The 20,726-nt window shown below is 38.7% G+C and overlaps 2 protein-coding genes across 8 annotated transcripts in view; one reads left to right on the forward strand and one right to left on the reverse strand.

The window, feature by feature from the left end:
* Window positions 1-11,990, reverse strand: part of EFCAB7 (EF-hand calcium binding domain 7) — a 32,282-nt gene extending 20,292 nt beyond the window's left edge. For 2 of the 5 annotated variants that reach the window (XM_056356459.1, XM_056356455.1), the window contains exons 1-5: window positions 11,349-11,481; window positions 8,844-9,031; window positions 4,514-4,725; window positions 2,015-2,101; window positions 966-1,161 (exon numbers count right to left, since the gene is read on the reverse strand). In XM_056356459.1, the coding sequence (XP_056212434.1) occupies window positions 966-1,161; window positions 2,015-2,101; window positions 4,514-4,725; window positions 8,844-9,030 (682 nt within the window). In that variant the 5' untranslated portion in view covers window position 9,031; window positions 11,349-11,481. The other 3 variants (XM_056356456.1, XM_056356457.1, XM_056356458.1) reach the window with 3 other exon arrangements.
* Window positions 11,779-20,726, forward strand: part of ITGB3BP (integrin subunit beta 3 binding protein) — a 34,940-nt gene continuing 25,992 nt past the window's right edge. For 2 of the 3 annotated variants that reach the window (XM_056356466.1, XM_056356467.1), the window contains exons 1-2: window positions 11,779-11,917; window positions 15,893-15,935. In XM_056356466.1, the coding sequence (XP_056212441.1) occupies window positions 11,913-11,917; window positions 15,893-15,935 (48 nt within the window). In that variant the 5' untranslated portion in view covers window positions 11,779-11,912. The remainder of the gene's footprint in view (window positions 11,918-15,892; window positions 15,936-20,726) is intronic. The other variant, XM_056356468.1, reaches the window with a different exon arrangement.

Raw genomic sequence — 20,726 nt, forward strand, 5'->3', positions numbered from 1 at the left:
GATTTCCCTTGTAATTATGTAACTTTAAATAATTTATTACCCAAACATTTTTACTTTGCTGACTGTACGTCCCAGGTGAATGGGCACGGGCATATGAATGGCAGAACCTTGGAACCAAATCTGCCTGAAGGACAAGAAATTGTTACCCCGTGATTCCATTTACCTTGCAATCAAGGTAAATCTGTCCTAAGTGGATAGATTTAACCTGCTTCTAATTTAAAGTTATTTCTTTTCAGGACAACATAGTTTCCCCACCAGATAGCAAATCACTTGGGCACAGCTGCCCAATGCAATTACTTCCAAGTCTTTACTTTCTGGTTCCTTACATTGGAGTAACTCTGCTAGTACAATTCTTTCAGCTACATAAACTCAGCCTTCATCACTGTTGTCATTTTTGCATCTCTTCAGTATCACCTAGAATTGAAGCAACTTAAAAGTAAACAGTGCGCACTACATGCAAATATTTCATACACGGTACCTTTGCAGTATGTTAGCCTGTGGTCTTTTTCCAGTTTGAGATGTTTTTTAGGTACCTTTGTAACTTCAGAAAGAACATTAAACTCTCATATTGATTGTGCTTGAAAAGGGGCCTCAATAATGGAAACAGACTGTTTATTGATAGATGTTTAAGGTTTCATCTCTGTTCTGGGAAGGAAATAAGTAACTCGCCTATGTTGCAACATCTGAGCATTCATTGTCTCTCTTTCCTCTGGTCTGTGTCACACAAAGAGCCAACGAAACTCACCCTTAAGAATTTCAGAGCTTCAGATCATAGATGTAGTCAAAGTCCATTTGAACCTAGAGGCCAGATATTCTACCACAACATTTAGGCAATTGTCACAGTAGAAATTGTTATTAGTCAGTAACATTCTCACTAATCTGAGAAAAATTAAATACTCAACTGTTCATTGACCCCAAGCATGATCTCCAACAGAATGAAAACTCCCAATATAAAATATAAATACCTTTTATTGGTGCTAGTTTGTGATCAGTTTTTCTCGAGATTCTCAGTGATGGTTTTGACACTGGCAGTGTGATCCCTTCAGAGGAAGTTTCAGCTTGACTCCCAAACTGCTGTTGCCTCAATCGACTATTAACTTCCAGTTTCTCTCGTGCAGTCTTGCAGCATTGCTCGCTGGTTGTCATGTATAAGTCACAAAACTTTAAATAAAGAAAAGCAATCTGGTATGTGAAACATTCTTTCTCACAGTTTTTAGGTTTAAAATGTAACATTAGTAAGGAAAGGACACATCAATATGTGTAATGCCTTTTCTTTTAAAGCACAATATTAATTTTCATTGTCACGAATCAGAGCAACCACTCAAGTTACACAGTAAAATGGAGCCATGATTCAACAAGGAGGTCCAAATATTGAATAAAAATTCAGTGTGACTTTCAACCCAAGACATGATTTATATTTCTTTCTAGATATTTGAAAACTAATGGGTTTTTTTAACATATGATTCTTCACAGGGAGCTGTTTTTCTCCTATGAAACTATGTTTATGTACAAATCTTTGTGGACTGTTTATTCAGTTCAAACCTTAGTCACTGCTTTGAGAGGATGTCAAAAAAACACCTGATGCATCTTGAAAATAAGATGATCAACATATGCAATAATGTCCCACAAATAAGAAATTACGAAATGTCACAGACATAGCAACTCTCACTGATTAGCTAAGTTTGCTGTCGATTGTCATCTTTATTCCACCATTCCTTTAACTCTGACCTTCCCACAAGCTCATAAGTTTCATGCTTACTGTTAGGCTCTGCCTAATACATTAAGTTCACTTCCAGCAAGCGACCTTTATAAGGATAATAACCAGATAAAAGTAAGTGAAACAGAAACATATTCCAACCCATGTTCCGGTACGTAGCCAGTTGCAGGAGGCCTGGGGGAAGGTCATCAATAGATTAACAAATTGAGGTGTTATGTACTGTGTTTGATAATGCTAATACTGTCAATCACATCAGGCCAATAACACAAGAACAAACAATAGCACTGTTTGCCATACCTTGTTGTAGTCAAGTTTACCACTGCAGTTAAAATCAACTTGTTTAGTAATGGCACTCACTTCATCCCGAGTCATTTTTTCACCTCTCTGCAATGAAAAAACAACTCAGTTTGAGCTCCTAATCAAGAATGCTGTTCACCTACGGTGCACATTTAATAAAAGCATAAAGATTCTTATAATATCCTCTCAGGGAATCTTATCTTGCATTAGATTTCATTGGATTGTGGTCTGAATCGTCAAAATAGAGGTCAACATCATAAAAAATTACGTCCCTACAATGCTACTAAAAACCGAACAGATGAACTGCATCAGTTCCTGCAATTTTGTGGTGTCTTCTGGAAACCCGCCATGAATAACACATCAGCTTTAGAAAATCTTCCATAAACTGGGGAATCCCAGCTCTCAGTCATTCTTACTTATACTGTAGCACGCTAACAACCAAGAACTAACTTCATAACAATTAGTTTCACTTATTTACTTGAGCTATCCTATTGTACAAGTCTACATCTGCAAATTAGCTCAGTAGAAGGGTTATTGCAGGCATGAATTTGCCATGCAGCTATCTCTAGTTGGAATCATTACTGTAAAGCCAAAGCAATTTCTATTCTTTTGGAACCAAGCCTGAAGTTGCTTAACAGAATACCATCTTGAGTGCCCCATTTGCAATGTGGACACAAGGTACATTTCTCAGGAAGAAAGCATGTCCTCCACAAGGTCCTCCAGCAATTTCCTCTACACAGATTCACAGGGCTGTTAGCAATGACAGAGCAACATATGACTGCTGTACAGAAGTCGACTTCACATCACTTTACAGCTACATATGTATGGTGTAAACTTGAGACTAAAAACTAATGTGAACTTCTTTGTTGGTAAACATGTGATGCAGACATATAGTCCTGGATCCATACTGGACTGCAACAAATCCTCATCCTCCCCTGTCTGAATAGCACCAGTTGCTACTACAAGCACATCTAGCAAGTTCTTCAGTCTAGGTCTAAATCAATGCCCTGACTTTATGTAACAATACAGAATTCATAGCTCTTCATGGCATAATTACAGCAGCACTCAACATCAGTTACTTCTACTTTTCATTACATAAAGAAATATTTCCGTACTGTTGCAAGTGTTCTTTTTGTTCATACAGGAGGACTGAAGGTTCTGCCACAACGTTTTGGTTTAATAGGTCAGCCACAACAAATACAGTATGTAAAGTGTTTGTTCCTTCTATCCCGGTTTCCTCTCCTCTACATTTCCTTAAAATTGTTTTATTCTCACTTTTGACGACTCTACTAGAATTCTACTACTAGTCCATTTTTAATTGTTACTACTCCCTAGTGTCTGTGCTGTGCAAGATGATTGGCTTTTACAATGAAGGAAGTTTTTTTGGCTGTACAGAGCAAAAAAACCTGACAGAACAGAGAAAGAAAATCATTGTAATCATCTGTGATGTACATCTATGTAGTTTATAGAGTCAGAGCATCAGCTCTACACCAACTTGGAAGACTGTTCTGTTTCAGGAGTTTTGTTTGCTTGCTTTGCAGATCCTCAGAGGACCTGGATTTTAATCTTGTCAACAGTTGTCATTCTAACATACTCTTACTAATGTCTTCTTCAAAATTCCATCTCCTACAATGTCATAGCATCACAAAAATCTCAGCTGCTCTTTTAAAAAAAGTATTTCTATCCTTTCAGATTATACAATTTTATAGATTTAGAAACCTAAAAATATGGTGGCAGTTCAGGAGCTAAATAAGAAGTTCCAGATGTTTTTTAATGTCATTATTTTAAGCCATATTAATGACATGTACAGATAAGCCTTATGACATTTGCATCCTTTGGGTTGATAATGCATAATCTCTAACCAAAGTATTGACTTACCATAGCACAGTTTCCTTCAAGAGCCTAAGGAACTAACTATAAGATCCAATGAAGCCCCTGGTGTGACAGAACATCATTGCTGTGATAAAACTAAAGCACTGACCTTAACATTTTATGCATAACATAAAAATACTATTTTTTAACTTCGTATCTGAACATATATAGACAACAACTTGCGAGGGAAGAACAGCAAAGGTATGTCATTAATTCTCTTGGTAAAAGTTCATAACCCTAAAGAACTGCTGGGAATAGAGGGATTTGCACTAACTGAACCAAGGGAGTGACGTGTACTTCCCTTGCTCCACTGCAATATAGGTAGGTTTTTAACAAAGCGTTCTGTGAAAGCATGAAAAATACTTTTTTCTGCCAGCTTCTACCTTTAAGGCACAATTGCTGAAAGGGACAGACAGGTTATGAACTGCACAGGAAAAGACTGTAATGGGAAAAAATGGAAGAAAGACCAGATATAACATTGGAAAAAAAACCCAAACCCCATGAATCAGTTATTGATTCTTTTGATTAGGAGTATGTGTTTACACATTCAGAATAGTTTTACTGTCTGATTTCCAAAATCTCTACTAATGGTTAAAGATGGATAATTAAGTTTGTACTGATACTTACCGTTGTAAGAATTTTATAAAGTTCATCATGTAAAATATATCCAGTGTTATCTGTGTCTATTTTCCCAAATGCTTCAAGCAGTTCAGTTCTTGTAGCTGGTTTTTCTTTTTTTAAAATATTACAAAAATCATCAAAATTCAGTGCAATCGTTTGTGAAGTCCAATATTTATTAACTGTCTTCTGAGATGGATTTCTTCCAGCCTGTTGAAGTACTGAACAATAAAACACAATATTAACTATACATTCCATCTGTCGATAAAGAAAGCATCTTTCAATCAATTTCCATGTTCAGACTCTTTTTTTAAGCCTAATCAATCCAAGGGAAAAGCAGGTCTGAAGGACAGTTTTACTTACAGTCTCAGTCCTGTATTCTATTAATACAGACTGACTGTGACCTTCCCTGGCCCGGAATTCTGTGGTTTCTATCAAAGGTTCAAGCAGCCTGAGCGGCAGATAAGCTCACTCACATACTCTTTTGAAAGGAGTCATCAAACAGGCAGTACCTAGCATTCTAGATCATCGCTTATGAGCCACAACCCAGCACAGAGATGATGTATGCCACACTGGTAAGAATCTCACACCCACTTTCTTCTACAGAAAAAGGAAGAAACCAGAGAGCAGTCTGACTTTTTGTAACACAACAATATTGCGGGAATTATTCTGCTCTGATCTGCACCTTCCACTTACTCATGGGCACTGTTCTACTAAACTCAATGGGATGTCCTCCTCAAAAGAAATGTGATGGGTTCAAACCATTAAGCAAAATATCCATGAGTTCAGAGTCACCTCAACTGACAAGTGTAAAATTCAGCTCCCTGTCTATATCCCCTATTATTTGTAAGCTTGCACATTATTAGATCCTGTTTCTACTGAGATCCACATACACTTTTTCACTAACTTTGCCCAGAACGGAGATCTACTGTAGAATTTATCTTAAGCAATATTTTATGTCACATCTATACATTTGAACTTAGCAATTCAAATCATGCAACATGGATTTCAAATGTAAAGGAAAAATGACACCAACATGCATAGCTAAGCCCCACAACCAATACCATCCACACAACCACTCCCACTATTCCTACACCCAGAGTTCTTCAAAATTAATTTGCTGAATCTATTTAGCCTCTTAAAGTCTTTACTGAAAACATCCTTTTGTCAGTTTCCAGTGTGAAGAAGATACTATGTTAAATTGAAATTAAATTCAAATGCACAGTCTATCTGAAACTGGAGGGATGCTTTTACACCTTCCCATATAAACAAGGTTTTTAGGGAAAATCCTTCATCTCTACCTAGGCTGGCAGTTTGATTTTTAGCCAGCTGACCAATGACCAAATCTATCCCGGCTGAGAGCAGTTCAGCAGCATCTGTGAAATGAGGTGGTGGCATCGTTGTAATTCTCAGTAGGCAACTGTGTCACCATAAAAACAAACAAACAAAACCAGACACCTTTGTTGCTAATCTCCGATTGAATGCCAAAGACTAAATAAAGATTTCTGCCCTGTCACCTCTACAAGCAGAGTCAGGAGAATACAGCAAAGCTTACATCTTTATCCATGCAACGCCTGGGCACATAGCAATTGTGCAAGGATTTCCATGTCAAGGTCAGCCAAGGAAGGGCAGTTACTCTGTGTGTTTGTTTACGTGGATAGCAGAGTTCCCTGGAATGTCAATATAGCACAGTATTCACTTATATTTAACAGAGTATCCTTCAAATACACGACTATTTTTATATATCCAGAGAGATCAGCACTTGCCATACCCTACATGCTTCCCAAGTTTGTATTTTTGAATGTTCTATTAATCTGCACCTTTTATTTATACTTCTTCACAGACCGATTCTGCTAAATACCTTACGTCATATTACAACACAGGAAATGAAGCTACTATCTGTGAATAAGTAGAACTCAAACAAAAAAAATTTCGCAGGGCCAATCTCAAGTGAGCATTTTACAGTTTAGAATATTAGCCAAACATCACGTAGCAAGAAATGCTTAAACACTGGCACCACTCATTTGGTAAATGCCACAATTTCCTTTAGCTGCAATATAAGTCTATAGTAACTCTCAAAGTTTACAAATTTTAAAAGAAGTTCTTAAATATCTCTGAAAAGACTGGGAGCCTGAGCAAGTATTTGCCCTTTCTGAGCTGACCTTGAAACCACAATGCTCAAACACTTGCTATGTAGTGAAGTGGCATATGGATAGAGATGAAAGCCAAAGCATATATAAAAGAGATTACATTTGTTCACACCGCTCCTATCTTAAAATCCAGATTATCCAAAACTATCATTAGGATGTTATAAAGGCGCTTTTATTATAGCTGAGAAAGCCTGGGTAACACTAAGTCACATGCTGAAAGAATGTGCTTGCTAAAGGGTAGAATTCCAGGTACTGGTATAGGGAAAGAAGCTACAAACAATGAGCACAAGAAGTACGCTCAGCTTTTACAGTGGTGGTTTCCATGTGGAGACCTCACTTATTTTAGGCACAGGCAAAGCAGCAATTTGTAAGAAATACTTCCTCAGATATGCAAAAAAAAATGTGGTCACTAGAATTAGGACATAACTAAATGATTTGATAGCTTAGCATGTTTTTGCTTTTAGCTGTTGCTTGGTTTAATACAAACAGCTACAATGCCATAATACACATACCTTTTACCGGCACCATAATCTATGAGGATGACTTGAGAAAGCAACCTATACTGCCACCAATCCAAACTGCACTCTGAGCTGCACCCCAAAAACCACAAAATAAAAATCATTAGTTTTATGATACATTTTGGTTCTCTTTGTCTAACTGAAGGTTTATGCTCTCCTGCTTGCTTTGGCAACCATGTGAGCTGAAAACATTTTTTCAAATAAAGCAAGCTAAGATTTTCACATAATGGAACTCCAGATAGAAAATAAGACTGAGAGACTTTCATGAGTTTCCTAACACAATCCCATACTATTACAACCATGAGTAAACTTTTTCATGAAAGGACAAAAATGCTCTAAGAAAAAAACACAAAAAACAACACAACAACAACAACAAAACCAAAGAAAACCTACCAAACGTGGTAAGACACTGTGCATAATCCTACAACTCCAACAGATACCAAAGCTGGTATTATATTTGCTTGAGAAATTTTATCTGGGATAGTGAAACCTATTTCAAAACTGAAACAGGTTATTACTCAGTCTTATCTTACTCCTTCCTTACCTTACTTGGTCACTAAGATATATCATAAAGAAATCAATTTCCAATACACAGCCCTAACTACCATTTTTCAGGTGCATTTTTTTAAACTTTCCTAATAATTCCATGCAAGGAACTTTGAAATTCCATAGGTTTTCAAAACAAATATTATTAGGCTCCACAGCTCTCAGTATCTACTAACACCTTTATTTAGTACAGCTGAAGCATTCAGCTAGTTTTTCCTGTTGTACTGCTGACAGCCATACCACTTACACACAAATATAATATGGATGAAAAATGAAAACTTTTTATTTTAGTTTATGGGACATTATTCATGGAACATTGTAACTCAGCAGGAGCTTAAACAAAACAGTAAGAATCCTTATGAAACACCAGTGTCTGAAACAGTCCATTTGATCACATAAATTTAGAAAAGGAAAGGCAGTATTTTCACATATTACTCAAAGTGGCTTAGAACTGATCTGTGAGACTACCTTTAGGGGTAAATTACCATACCCATGCCTCCAATAACAACCTCTCCTTTGAGTCTGCAAACTTCTGTGCCAATTAATGCCAGTTCTCATGGTGATTTTCTGTGCCAGGCAATTACTGAACCGAGATCAGCTCACTTAATAATTTGTAGGGATAAAGAAACAATTATTGCAGAACTGTCACAATCAAAAAGCAGTACCTAAGCCCACCTCAAGTAAGCAATGTTACCGTCAAATTTGGTGGTGTTAAACAGCTCACTTAAGTACCTCATAAGCAGTCAGCTACTATTGACTTCTGCCCAGACACACCGGAGATTTACATCTGAAAATCTTGAAAAGCTGTCTACTTTTCCTACTTTCAGGACTAATCTGACAAGTAGCAACAAAGGTAAGTATTTGAGGAAACCGAACAACTTAGAGGAATGGTAGCGATTTTTCAAAGTTTACAGAAACTATGTGACATTTTATAACAGATAAATGATGAAAATGCCTTCAAAGACACAGTCACCAACACCTGAAATCTGAAAACTACTGTAAATTCCTTAAAACAGTTACCAAGTTTATGCATTGGGATACTCTCACTACTGAATTGCTGTTATTTGTAACCTACCCACAGTAATCACACACAGCAGTTATAGGGAAAAAATATCTAATCATTACCTAAACTGAGTTGTTCTTTTGATTTAATATTTTCTAAACTGCTTTTTAAAACAGTTAGATAAGCTGCTCGGCAGTTCATGTAAAAGATTGCTTCTTCTGTGTGCTGGGACTTCTTCGCTTGGGAGCTTTCCGAGCGCGTGACTTTCTGAACCGAGAGGGATGTGTTATTTTCAGGACTGCTGGCCATTCTGTGAAGAATACAATTGCAGTTAGAATTTGTTACTGTTTTGACTGTTCAATAACAACTCCGCATTATCCTTTGAAACAGATGAGCACAAACTATCCTAACATCTAGGTCATATGTTTTCTATTCTCTAAATCAGGACAGAAATACTTACCTATACCTGCAAGTAAGTGCCATGAGATCCACAAAACCCTATTATTATTCACAGTTTATTCTTTATTGGCAGTAAAAAGTTTAACTTTATTGTATTTTATTTTAATTTCAGACATTTGATATCACAATGGTTATATAGTTGTTATTTGAAAGCATAAAAATAAATTTCCAAGTTATCTGTGATACAAACCATTGCTATCCATGTTCAGAAACAAACCACCAGGACTTATCCTTACTACAAGCTTCCACTGGAATTTCTACTCTTTCTATGTTAGCTAAATTCTCCTAATGACACAATGGGAGGATTAATACTGTAGAGCACTTTTTGGCTCTGATGACACCAGTGTCAATGGCCAGCATGATCTGTCACAATGGTAAATTAATGAACATGCCATACCTACCACTGTTTCGCTGCCAGCGGCACGCCCATTGTTGCTACAGTTCACCAGAAGCAGCAAAGGTGGAGTGTTTTTAGGAAAAAAATGCCAATTTAAACACAGCTGCATGGCCACAAGTATGAGAGGCACAGGATCGCTTAAAAAACTTTTTCCACCAAACAACAATGTGAACATTACCAAGAATGGACGCAGTGCTTACCTGATTGGAAAGAGCTCTGAGGCTGCATGATCACAACTGACTCACACCACATAAAGTTCTCTATTATATTTCTTGGTATTAAGCGCAGAGTAAAAGCCACCTTTGTCCTCCAGTAAACACTACATGTAAGTATGTTTATATTGAACTGCATTTCTGTCAGGATTTTCTCCCTTACTCAAAAGTTGAGTTGTATTTCCAAGGCTGATTTAGCTGGAAAACTGGGTAGCTTTACACAGCTTCTGGAGAGAGACTGTGTAATGTCCTAAACACTATACAACATTCACTGTTTAAAAAACTATATATTTATTATTACATTAATTACATGTTTTTTTCTGGTACTAAAACATACTAAAATGTTCTGTTTTCTGTTTTTATAGTTGTAACTCAATAAAACATATGGCTAATAGTGAAATGGGTCAAAATTGTAACCCTTAGTCCTTCAAGTATGCAAAGTTAAACACACAATTCTACTTTCAAGAGTTATCTCCACATAATCAACAGAAATAAGTCTGAAGCCAAGAACGTGCATAAACCTTTGCACAACTTAAGAGGCCCAAGTACAAGAACACTACTCATGTAATTGTAAATAAATGGAAGAAAACATGAAATGCATTTTCTCTAAATTATTAAAATGATTCAAAGCAGTAACTAATGCTGTTTGCCCACCAATGGCCAGTAAACTTTAACAGAAGCTTTCTGTTTTTACCAAGGGTGATTAAGGTTTTTAGAAGGCCATCACAGAGGAACACTAAATCGTGTTGTACTGTTGGTTTAACAGCCTCTCATATTATTTTACCCAATGTTGGCTTCAGAAAATATATTCCAGTATAATAAATTGACTATCTCAAGTTCAGCAACAAGACAACTACATCCTAGGGTCCCCTTCAGGACTCATTGGATTTTTATTCAGAAGGCCTAAATCACTTGCACCTTCTTGAGTTATATAGGTCTTTTACACTTGGGAAAGAATGATAATAATCGCTTATCATGGATGAAATACCCTATTTGTAATACACAGGCCGCCTGCCTGACACTTTAATATTACACTGGCATTAGAAGGACCCCACAGGGACACTGTGATACAGTCTGGTTACTGCAAACGAGTGTCACTATAATTAAGCACCAGAGTTACACACACAAAATGGGAGTGGGTTAAAGTCAAGGAGGAAAAGAAGAATAAATGTTAATTTTCCAGTAACTAGTTTATAAAATGTGAACTCTCGTTTATACTCCTTAGTATACTCCTTAGTATCCTTGGTAACTTCCCGTTACCAACATATTTCTTACACGGGCCCCAGTACTGCCAAGAAGCGCTGCCAATACATTGCTCAGCAAAGCAGCGCGCAGCAGCCCAGTGACAGCACGGCCAGCAGCCCCACGGCTGAGGCTCCTACATTTTTACTGGACAAATGACACTTTAGACAAAACAAGGCAGAGAGGAGCGATCCGGCCGTGGCTGAAGTGGGAGGACGACACAGCCTATCACTTTCAGCTGTAGTTGCTATGATTTTAGCAAATAAAACCCGTCCCCCAAGCAGGAGGGAAGGCAGGCGCCTCCCGCCAATACGGACCTTTTCCGCCGCGGGCGCGAGCCAGCCTTCACCGCCGCGCACCTCGCGCTGCTCCTTCAGGCCTCGCTTACCTGCAATGAGGAAACTTTTACCACGTGAATCCCATTACCTCCCCCTCTGGCAGGCACTGGGGTCTTAGGCAAAGTTCACCATCCACCCTCCCGCAAAAGACGCTGCAAGCCCTTTCCCCCAGACGGGAACCGGCTCTCCCGTCAGAGACGCTGCGCGCTGCCCGGCACGCCTGAGAGGCCGCGCTCGGCCGCACTTCGCCTCCCGCCAAAGCCGCCTCGCACAACCACCCCCCCCGAGGCGGGCCCGGCTTCTACCGTTGCACCGCACCGAGCGCGGGGACGGCGGGGCCCGGCGAGCCGACCCCGTCCCGCAGGCCTGACGGGCGCCAGGCCCCCACCCACCCCCCATCCCCCGCCCAGGCCAGCGCCGCCGCCCGCCCCGCCGGGGCCGCGTCCCGCCCTCTCAGCGCCGTTTCCAGCCGGCGCTGTTTGGCTGCTGCACGGCGGCGGCGGGAGATCTGCAAAGGCGGCGAGAACGGCTTCAGGCGGCGTAATGTCGTAGGTACCGGGCACGGGCGGCGGAGCTCGGCTCTGGGCGCCGCTCTCCGCCTCCTCCCCGCAGCGGGGCGGCTCCTGAGGGCAGGCCGGGGGCCGTTGCCGCGGCGCGGGCGGCCGGTGGAGCGAGGGCCCGCGTGGGGCGCCGTGAGGCGGGGCGCTTCTCCCCGGCGGGCTGCGGTCTTCCCTCACGGCGGGGGGCTTGTTCCCTGAGGAGGAGTGTGCTCCTCGGGTTATCCCGAGCAGGGGAGGAGCACGCCGTTGCGTAGGGGAGGGTGGGTTTTGTTTCTAGCTCTGCCTTCCAGTTGCTGGATGGGACCGGGAAGTGTTTAAAATGGTGGTTCCCTGGGGCAGAGCCGTTATCCCGACGGAGTTCGGGTGGGCGGTGCCTAGTGGTGTGGGTAACGCTTTCTGTACCTCACCTGTCCGCTCCCGGCCTCCCCAGCCATGGGGTAGTTGTTACCTCCGCACATGCCGCGGGTAAAGCCGGGGGGGGGGGGGGGGGCGGGGGGAAGAGGGCCGGGAGCCATGTCATGGGTGGGTTTTCAGAGTTTGGCACCTGGCTTTCGTGGGGCGGGCTGCTGAGGGGAGGTACTGCGGGCCTGTGGCCGTGGCAGGTACAGTGGCCCTTCTCCGTCAGGCTCTGTCTCTTCATGTTGTCTCTGGTGGGAATAAATCCTGTTCTGGTTTCTCCTTTGCAATCTATCTACCAACAGTCGTGTAAGTCTGACGCTATTCTTGTGTATCTTTGCTAGGGCTTCTGAAGAACAACATGTAGGATGTTGCTAACCTCAACCACAGTAAAATAAGGCTGTATGGCTCATGTTGCCCGTAGGTAGGCTTATTGTCCCAGTTAACAGCTCCTTGTGCAATTTCAAAGATACACTAGCGCTAACACAGGTTCCAACTTCTGCCAGTCACTGGAAGTTGAAGTAATTGTGCCAGACAGTAGTAACGCAAAGGGAGCTTATCAATGCACAAGCTTTGAGTTTTCTGTGTTCAAGTCAGTTTCTCACTGGTGGCATGCTGAGTTTTGCTACCATTTCAGCTGAACGTAGAAAATGAATCTGTATTTTTACAGCTTTTCCAATTAATGACACTTTTGCTGGCAGGTTTTGAGGATGAAGCAATATGTAGATAGCATAGAGGTGGGGGTTTTTTTCCCCAGAAAAAGTAGAACTTTAAGAGCAAGCTAACTGAAATGGCCTGAAAATGTGTTACAGTATATAATAATATAACCAAGTTCCTGCTTCTGTGTATTCTTTTTTGTGCATTAAATCTGTACATGACTTACCGTTGTGTTCATTCATAAATGAATTGTGAAGTTAAGTATATGTAGAATTTAAAACAGTATAAAAAAACTCATTTCTGTCTAGACTCTCACTGTTGAGAAGCTCCTCGTGTAAGTGGTTTCACCAAAGCACTGTTTAAGTGGATAAAGGCCTCCCAGTATTAGCAAGGAACTGACAATGCGACCTGAAATGATAGATGAACAATACACAATAGGAGTAATACGTAGTTCTTTAACTTGATAAATATTATGGGCAAAATAATAATTGCAGGTTGTACAGCTACCTGTAAACATGTGCCATCATACTCTGCGTAGTTAAGAAAATAAATTTAAATTACTCAGATTATTAATAAATTATTAAGAAATTAAGCCTTATTAGGCTACCCATTCAAGAGTAGGAAACTCTGGTAAATAAGTTGTTGTGTACTGTCATCACATATGCCTCATCTTTCTGTCTCTTTTTCTTGTTCACACTCTGACATTTGATTCTACACCATAGCCAGAGCAAGGTTTTTCCAGCCATATAAAAAAGGTAAACCAAACTAAAGCTGGTGCTTTTCCTGCATGGTGTTTCCCAAAATATCTGAAGAATTTTGTTTGCACCTAGATGTACGTATTGGTTTTTCTCCATGTTCATCTTTTGAAAGATATGAGAGTTTGGCCGACAGGGTCTTCACGTTAGGTGTCTGGATGAATTTTGTTTCAGTGGTCCTAGCCAGGGACTGTGTGTAGTCTAAGCACACAAATATTAACTTATTTTGAGTGAATCACAGTTGCCTGGATTCTTCTCACATTATGGCAAAACCAAGCCTACAAGCAAACCAGGCTGCTGGGCAGGATGGTTTGAGAAAGGCGAGGCAAAGCTGAACTCCTGAAGACAAAATTGCATCTTCCAATACAATATTCCAGCCCCTTCCAGTGTTGATGTGCTTGCCTGGAATGAGGCTGTCTCTTTGCCGCCATAGCTCAGGGTGTTTGCAAGGGATTTGCAGGCCAGCAGAGAGAAGTTTTGGCTGTGTGCAACTCTTGCTGTACACACACAATATTTGACAGACTTTAAAGATAACCTTGACTGGTCCACAACTTTCTCCCTAAGAAATTTTCTAAATGTTTATAATTTAGTGGGATTTTCATGTAGTTTCTCATTTATCTTCATCCTACAGCTATGTTGAGTCCAGATTCTGCTTTACTTTGGCTTCCAGCTTCTTTTGGAGTCCATCATAAAAACTTCATCATAACATGCCTTAGTATAACATGCAAATGCATTGGCCCCTAAAGCATCCTTTCAGAGTAGATGTATTAATAAATATAATGTTTCTCTGCTGACACTGGGATAGAAGATGTAATGGAGTCTCTATTCCTTAAGCAATATGGGTTTCTATTTAAAAAAGAAATATATCGTAAAGAATTCCATCAAATGGTTACAGCTTTGACTGCCCTTTGGCAAGAATTTCACAGGCTTTTTTAATTTAAATGTTACCTGTTTACCTGGCGTTTTTAAGATAAAATACTTCTTTTCCCCTTTTTGTAATAGAGATAGTTGTAAAACTATTCATGTAAGACTGTTACCTGAGTTATATTTCAAAGATGTGTTTTCATTCTATTTTTCCAATACTTTAATTTACAGTTTTGGAATAGTAACATAAATTTTAAAAGATATGTTTGGAATGAGGTCATCTTAATTCCTTTACAAGTCAAATTCTTTTCCAAGATGAAAACTGTGAACTAAGTTCTTGAAATACGATGTATTGTCTAAATCTTGTTTAATTTGATATAATACATATGTTTCTTGGGGGCTGTTCTTATAAAGATTTTTAATTTTTTTCCTCAATGTTTTATATCATGCTTTTAACTATTGTTAAGATTTAGGAACGTGCTTAAAAAGTTTCAGTTGTCTCTGGGAAAAATAGTCTTAATTTATGTTGACCTTTCTTTCCTTTGAGCATTTAGTCTGCATTCAATAAAATTTTGATGACTGCTCTTTAGAAGACAGCTGTACGATATAAAGTATTATAAATATTCAGCTTTCCACTTCTAGTGTTGCCATTAACAGCTGGGCATCCAGTTCAGCAGAGCAGATTTTGCAGAGAGATCTTGGCATGTTCCTGAATCAGTATAGTGAAGAAGACTAGCAAATAGTTTCTTATGGTTTGGGGACCTGTAAAGACATAGAGCATCTGTTCCCCAGTTAAGTCATAGTCTGGTAGCACTGAATCATGTTAAGAGCTAAAATGATGGGAAGAACTACTTTTTTCACCTTGGCTGTACCTGTGTTTTAAACGCCTAATACATTATTTCTACTAATGGCAAAATAATTTCAACCCTTGCTCAGAAGGTATGTAAATCATAATGCTTTTGCATTTTTCCATTGTTTATAATCTTTGAGAAAGAGACAAATATACAGTGCAGTTTCACTTCAGTGTCTTGTTTTTATCTCTAGTATAAAATGGAGAATTGGTTTTTCTTATGCAAACACTTTATCCTTCTAAACAAGCAATGGTTTTGGTACACAGTCTTTTAATCAATTAATGTATTTGCTTTGGATTACATTAGTTTTCTTGTGTGCCGCAAAAAAATGTGAAACACAGGAAAGGAAAATGTCTTTAAAATTACCAATTATAGCCCTTACTAGCAGAAATCTTTGTGTCTGGATGACCATAAAACTTGTCCTTATTTTTCTCTTGCAGAGTTAAGAGAGCATTAAAGTTGGACAGTGTTAAAAAAAATAATGTAAGTATTTCTTGGTGTATGGAATCATCTGGACTCTATATTTATATATGTATGTGTGTATATGTATCTATGCACACATATGTGTCTATAAACACAATATGTCATTAGAGCTGTATTTATATTGTTACAGATTGGATGTTGTCTAGAAATATCTTAACGAGGCACAAAATTACTGCTGAAAATATTAGTAGAAAATTTATTGTATTCCATTTGTCATAGAACTGCCTGGTGTTAAGTAATGTACATCTGCATGAATCACTTGAAAATAATGCAGGAATATGCATATTTTTATTGCCATCACTATTTACCCAAGAGCTGAACGAGTTAAGATCCTTGTTGAAATCATTTATTAGAAAGTAGCTCTGTTATCCGGGAAGCAAATGTTCTGCCATGTAATTGTACATGTAACAATATGGAATTATGATAATGCTGTAATCTGCATATTATAAACTGCGAAATTGAAATGAAAACATTAAAGGCATTTTCATGTCAAGGATATAATTACCTCCCTCAGCTAATCTGGCATAATGAAACGATAAAGTACTAACACTGCAATAAATTTCACCACAGTTATCACAATAAAAATAAAATTGTACTGTTGCTATTATTTTTTGTAAATGCAGCTATAGTATACTCCCAGTACCAGCATGTGATGACATATGTCAGTTTATTATCTGCTCCTACCAACAGTGGGTGTTGCTGCAGACATCAGTACAGAGGAGCTTGTGAGGATGGTAGTGTTTAAAGGAAGGAAAATTTTGGAAAAGTGTATAGAGAGAAATAGCTGGTCAGCAAATGGGCTCCCAATAAATCTCTAAGTCTGTGTCATTTTGAAGAGATTTGTTTATACGCAGCGCATATTTGGAGGTCTCACTGGTATTTAGCAGGATAGAAATTTGCAATTTTAAAAATTTTCTAGACACCTTTTTCTTTCTTTTTTTTTTTTTTAATTTAAACAAAGGTGGCAAAATACCGCAGTGGCACTAAAAAAAATCATTAGCAATTTAATTAGCAGCTTAGTGTACCATTACCCAACTTGTTCTGCACAGAATGCAGCTGTGACTGTAATTTTGCATCTGTTTCTTGGGCTGTAGTAACGTTTCTGTAGATGAGCGGTCCAGCTGAAATTACATGGATTTCTTTTTCAGCCTTAGAGGTGTTCCTTCCCTGCCCCCTCCCCATAAGATAAAGAGTTACTTGATGGTTACCTGCTTGCAGGGTTTTGTGCAGCAAAAAGCTTAACAAAAGCCCATCTGAATGATAAAAACTTTTACTGAAATCTCAGTAACATAGGTTTACACTATGGTTTTTGGTTCGTATAAGGCCTCTAACAGATACATGTAAAAAATTTAGTGCCATAATTAAATAACGTTATAGAAGGTAGGAAGAAATTAAGGTAATAAACACACGCAATTTGTGTGAAGTATCTGTTTCAGCTCTGCCACATCCATTGCTGTGTCTACAATTTCTTTCCTGTTGTTCAGGAGACCCTCATTCCACCTGCTGGTCGGACTACCCAAGGCATGCTTGAACTGAACTGAACAGATCAGAAATTAGTATTTTTAGATTTTGTAATGTTAGTATGGTTGCTTTAAAAAATTGCATCACTGGACTAAGACTCTTCTTCCTGGAAGAGAAATTCTTACTGCCAAATGAATACTGTCCTTTCTTAGTACTACAGTAACTTTTTCCAGGTAGCTGCCTAATGGAGTCTTGGTTCTTATCCAGAAATATGGTGTCTGAGGTGACACTGTTCAAGCTGGTAAAATACCTGGAAAATGTAAGCAGATTGGAGTTTTTCCCTATTATAAATGAGATTTGATGGCATTTAAATGCCTAAAGTGGCATTGATACTTTATTGTAATTAGTATTTGGTTTAAAGATTATTTGAAACATTTCTTTAACCTGCTGTGTGTGTGTTCAAAGTATTAGTGACAACAAACTGACGATTTCCATTAGGTATTGTTTAAATAATGATAGACTGCAAAAAGAGTATGAACGGCTGATGCCAAATTTTTTAGGGTATTCAAGACCAAAACAAGACAGAGTAATATGCAGGACCTGTAAGAAAGCTAGGTATGTGGACAGCAAATTAAATCTTTTGAAACACAGTGCAAGTCCTATTACTGATGACCAATACTAACACTGCTGGATTCTAAATTAAGGATAACCACTCAAGGCAGAGCAGAAGAAAAACATCAAAACTGCAGCTTTATGTAAAAGTGCAGTAAGTTATATAAGTAGAATAGCAAGCAGCACTGGAAATATAATACCATTGCATAAATCAGTGTTTTGTCTTCACCTGAATTAGAATTGAAGGTATCATCACTCTGTTGAAAAGTACAATAGCAGAAATTATACTTTGAACCTGTATCATTCTGTGGAAGAAAATGAAAGTGAACGTAGGCTGTGGTACATGTGCCACAAGAAATCCCTTCAGATGAATGAGATTAAAAGATCAGGATGGCTTAATAGGAGTTCCCTAGTAAAGAGCAGGAAAGGGGAATATATAGTATTCTTTCTAGAGGCGGTATTGAACATTCTTTATGCTTATATATAATCAAAAGGAATTTAATAATAATGCAGGTGGAAAACTGAAAGCCAATAATGGAGACTTTAATCCAACATGTTAACTTCTAGAACTCATCCTGAAATTTCAATGAAGTCTAGAACATAGTAGAAGTTGTAATAAAAACACTCATTCATACAGACAACAAGAGTATGCATATCCATGTAGGTGTGAAAAATAGGAGTATTGTGCTTCAGGACATTTAAATCAACTGCTAACTGTCTGGAATTGAGAAGAAAACTTCTGAGGGTTACATAATTGTGCATTATACTTCTAGGTACAGCTTGTATTCCTAGTTTTGTATTTGTTGCCTGTGTAAATGTGTACTTTTTAGAAGCAGTTTCTGTATAATACCTCAGCAGTTTAAAATTAATTATGTAAATGTTAATGCTTTCTATCATTAATTTACTCAGTAATGAAATGTAGCCACTTCCCAGGCCTTGGATTCCTGCTGGATTGTAGAGGCTTGGTATATGTAGTTTTGTGACCTGATACAACTTAATCCTGGTATGACTTGTGACGTTCACACACACGTTACCTGGTGAACCTGATTACTGGCCTTAAAAATACTGCTTTTGCCACTTGTACACCTTTTTGAGATCTAAAATTGCTGTAGTTAAAATTTCCAGCGGATATTTGTGAGACCTTAAACCTACGAGATTCAGTCTTTCTTGTGGTCTTTCCCATTCTGTACCATGTACTCTGGACTCAGACTGCCTTTGCTCTCAGCCATGTCCCCAGGAGATCCTTTTCCCAGGAGATTCCTCTGCTGAGGAATCCTTACTGGACTTGAAGATTTGTATGCCCTTTGTTTAATCTGGTTTAAAAAGGAATAGCATGAGGGTCTTATTCCAGCAAAACAGGACAACATACATTAAATATGAAAAGGGAATAAATGAGTTACTAATTTGGAATTGAGTGGAAATGTCAGTTACCAAAGTACAAATAGCAGGTTGTTTGGGTTTGGTTTGGTTTTTTCCCCTCCCAACTAGGCTTAAATACTGTGTGTTCTGTAATGAATGTAAAACCCTGATCCTCACCTTGTATTTCATTCACAGTATTGAAACAGTGTAACATGCTTACCTATTATACTTTTTCTAGCATTAATAAATGGAATAGTAAATGGAAGTTAAAGAGATTACAGAATAATCATGTACAATAAAGCTTCCAGTGAAGAAATGCTGTATGAAATTGAGTGACATGAAGGCAAACGACAGGTATTCAGTTTTACAGGTGGAAGGAGGCTCAAGTTGGTAGAAAAGGCTGGTTGGTTGGAGAGTGGACGAGTCATTCCTTTCCTTGCTACAGTTAAATGAATTTTCTCCTCAAACTCCAAGCCCCAGGATTGTAACAAATTAAAAAATGAAGAAATTTTTTTTTTCAGTAGGATTTGCTTTGATGATACTGTTTCTGAGAAAGAGAGAAAAAAAACCACTAAATCATAGAAAAAAGTGTCTGTTTCCCTGTATTTAGACAGCCTTTCTTTAAGCCCTTGAGAGAATTTTGGAAGTGACTGGAAAATCTGTTTTTGTCTGAAATGCCCCTTTATTGTTTACATGATAGATGTTAATAGAGTGAAATCAGTTGGGCACTACTTGCATTCTCCTCTTTAGAAGTGGCTGGTCTTGTTTCAAAGCTGTAGTTTACATGCCTGCTGACTTCACCTCCTTGAAATGAACAGTAGGCGAGAATGGGAAAGCTGTGTTTTCCAGCGTGCTGCATGGTGTACCTTCCAGCTCTTTTGTTTAATGACTCGATCAGCTGGTGATGTAACAGTGAAGTACTGTAGGTCTGGTAGTATACATATGGGTTAATACTTCAGATTCAGCTACACGGAAAATCCTGTAGCCAGTGGCTACAGATCAGTGGTTTCAGAGAGTGTGTGATGACATGAAGATGAAGATGCTGCCAATGCCACTGGAGTCTGCTTTAAGTGCTACATGTGTTCTACTTCTGTCTGTGTCTCTTTTTTCAGTTATTGATGGTGTTATTTAAAGCTGCTAGACTTCATAGTTGAAATCAAGTTGTTACTAGAGTTGAAGCCTTTTATGTGCGAACAAAGTGTGATTTTGGTTTGGTTTTTTTGTTCTGTATGTTAGTAGTGCAGTGAAATCCCGGTTTCCCAAGAGTTGCAATGCAACATCTAATCTAGAGATTGAACTGTGTCCCATAAAATCCCCATTAATATTTCAGAATTACAGACTAGTTCTTCTCTGCACAGT

This window comes from Falco biarmicus, chromosome 11 (assembly GCF_023638135.1).
Source record: "Falco biarmicus isolate bFalBia1 chromosome 11, bFalBia1.pri, whole genome shotgun sequence".
NCBI lineage: Eukaryota > Metazoa > Chordata > Aves > Falconiformes > Falconidae > Falco > Falco biarmicus.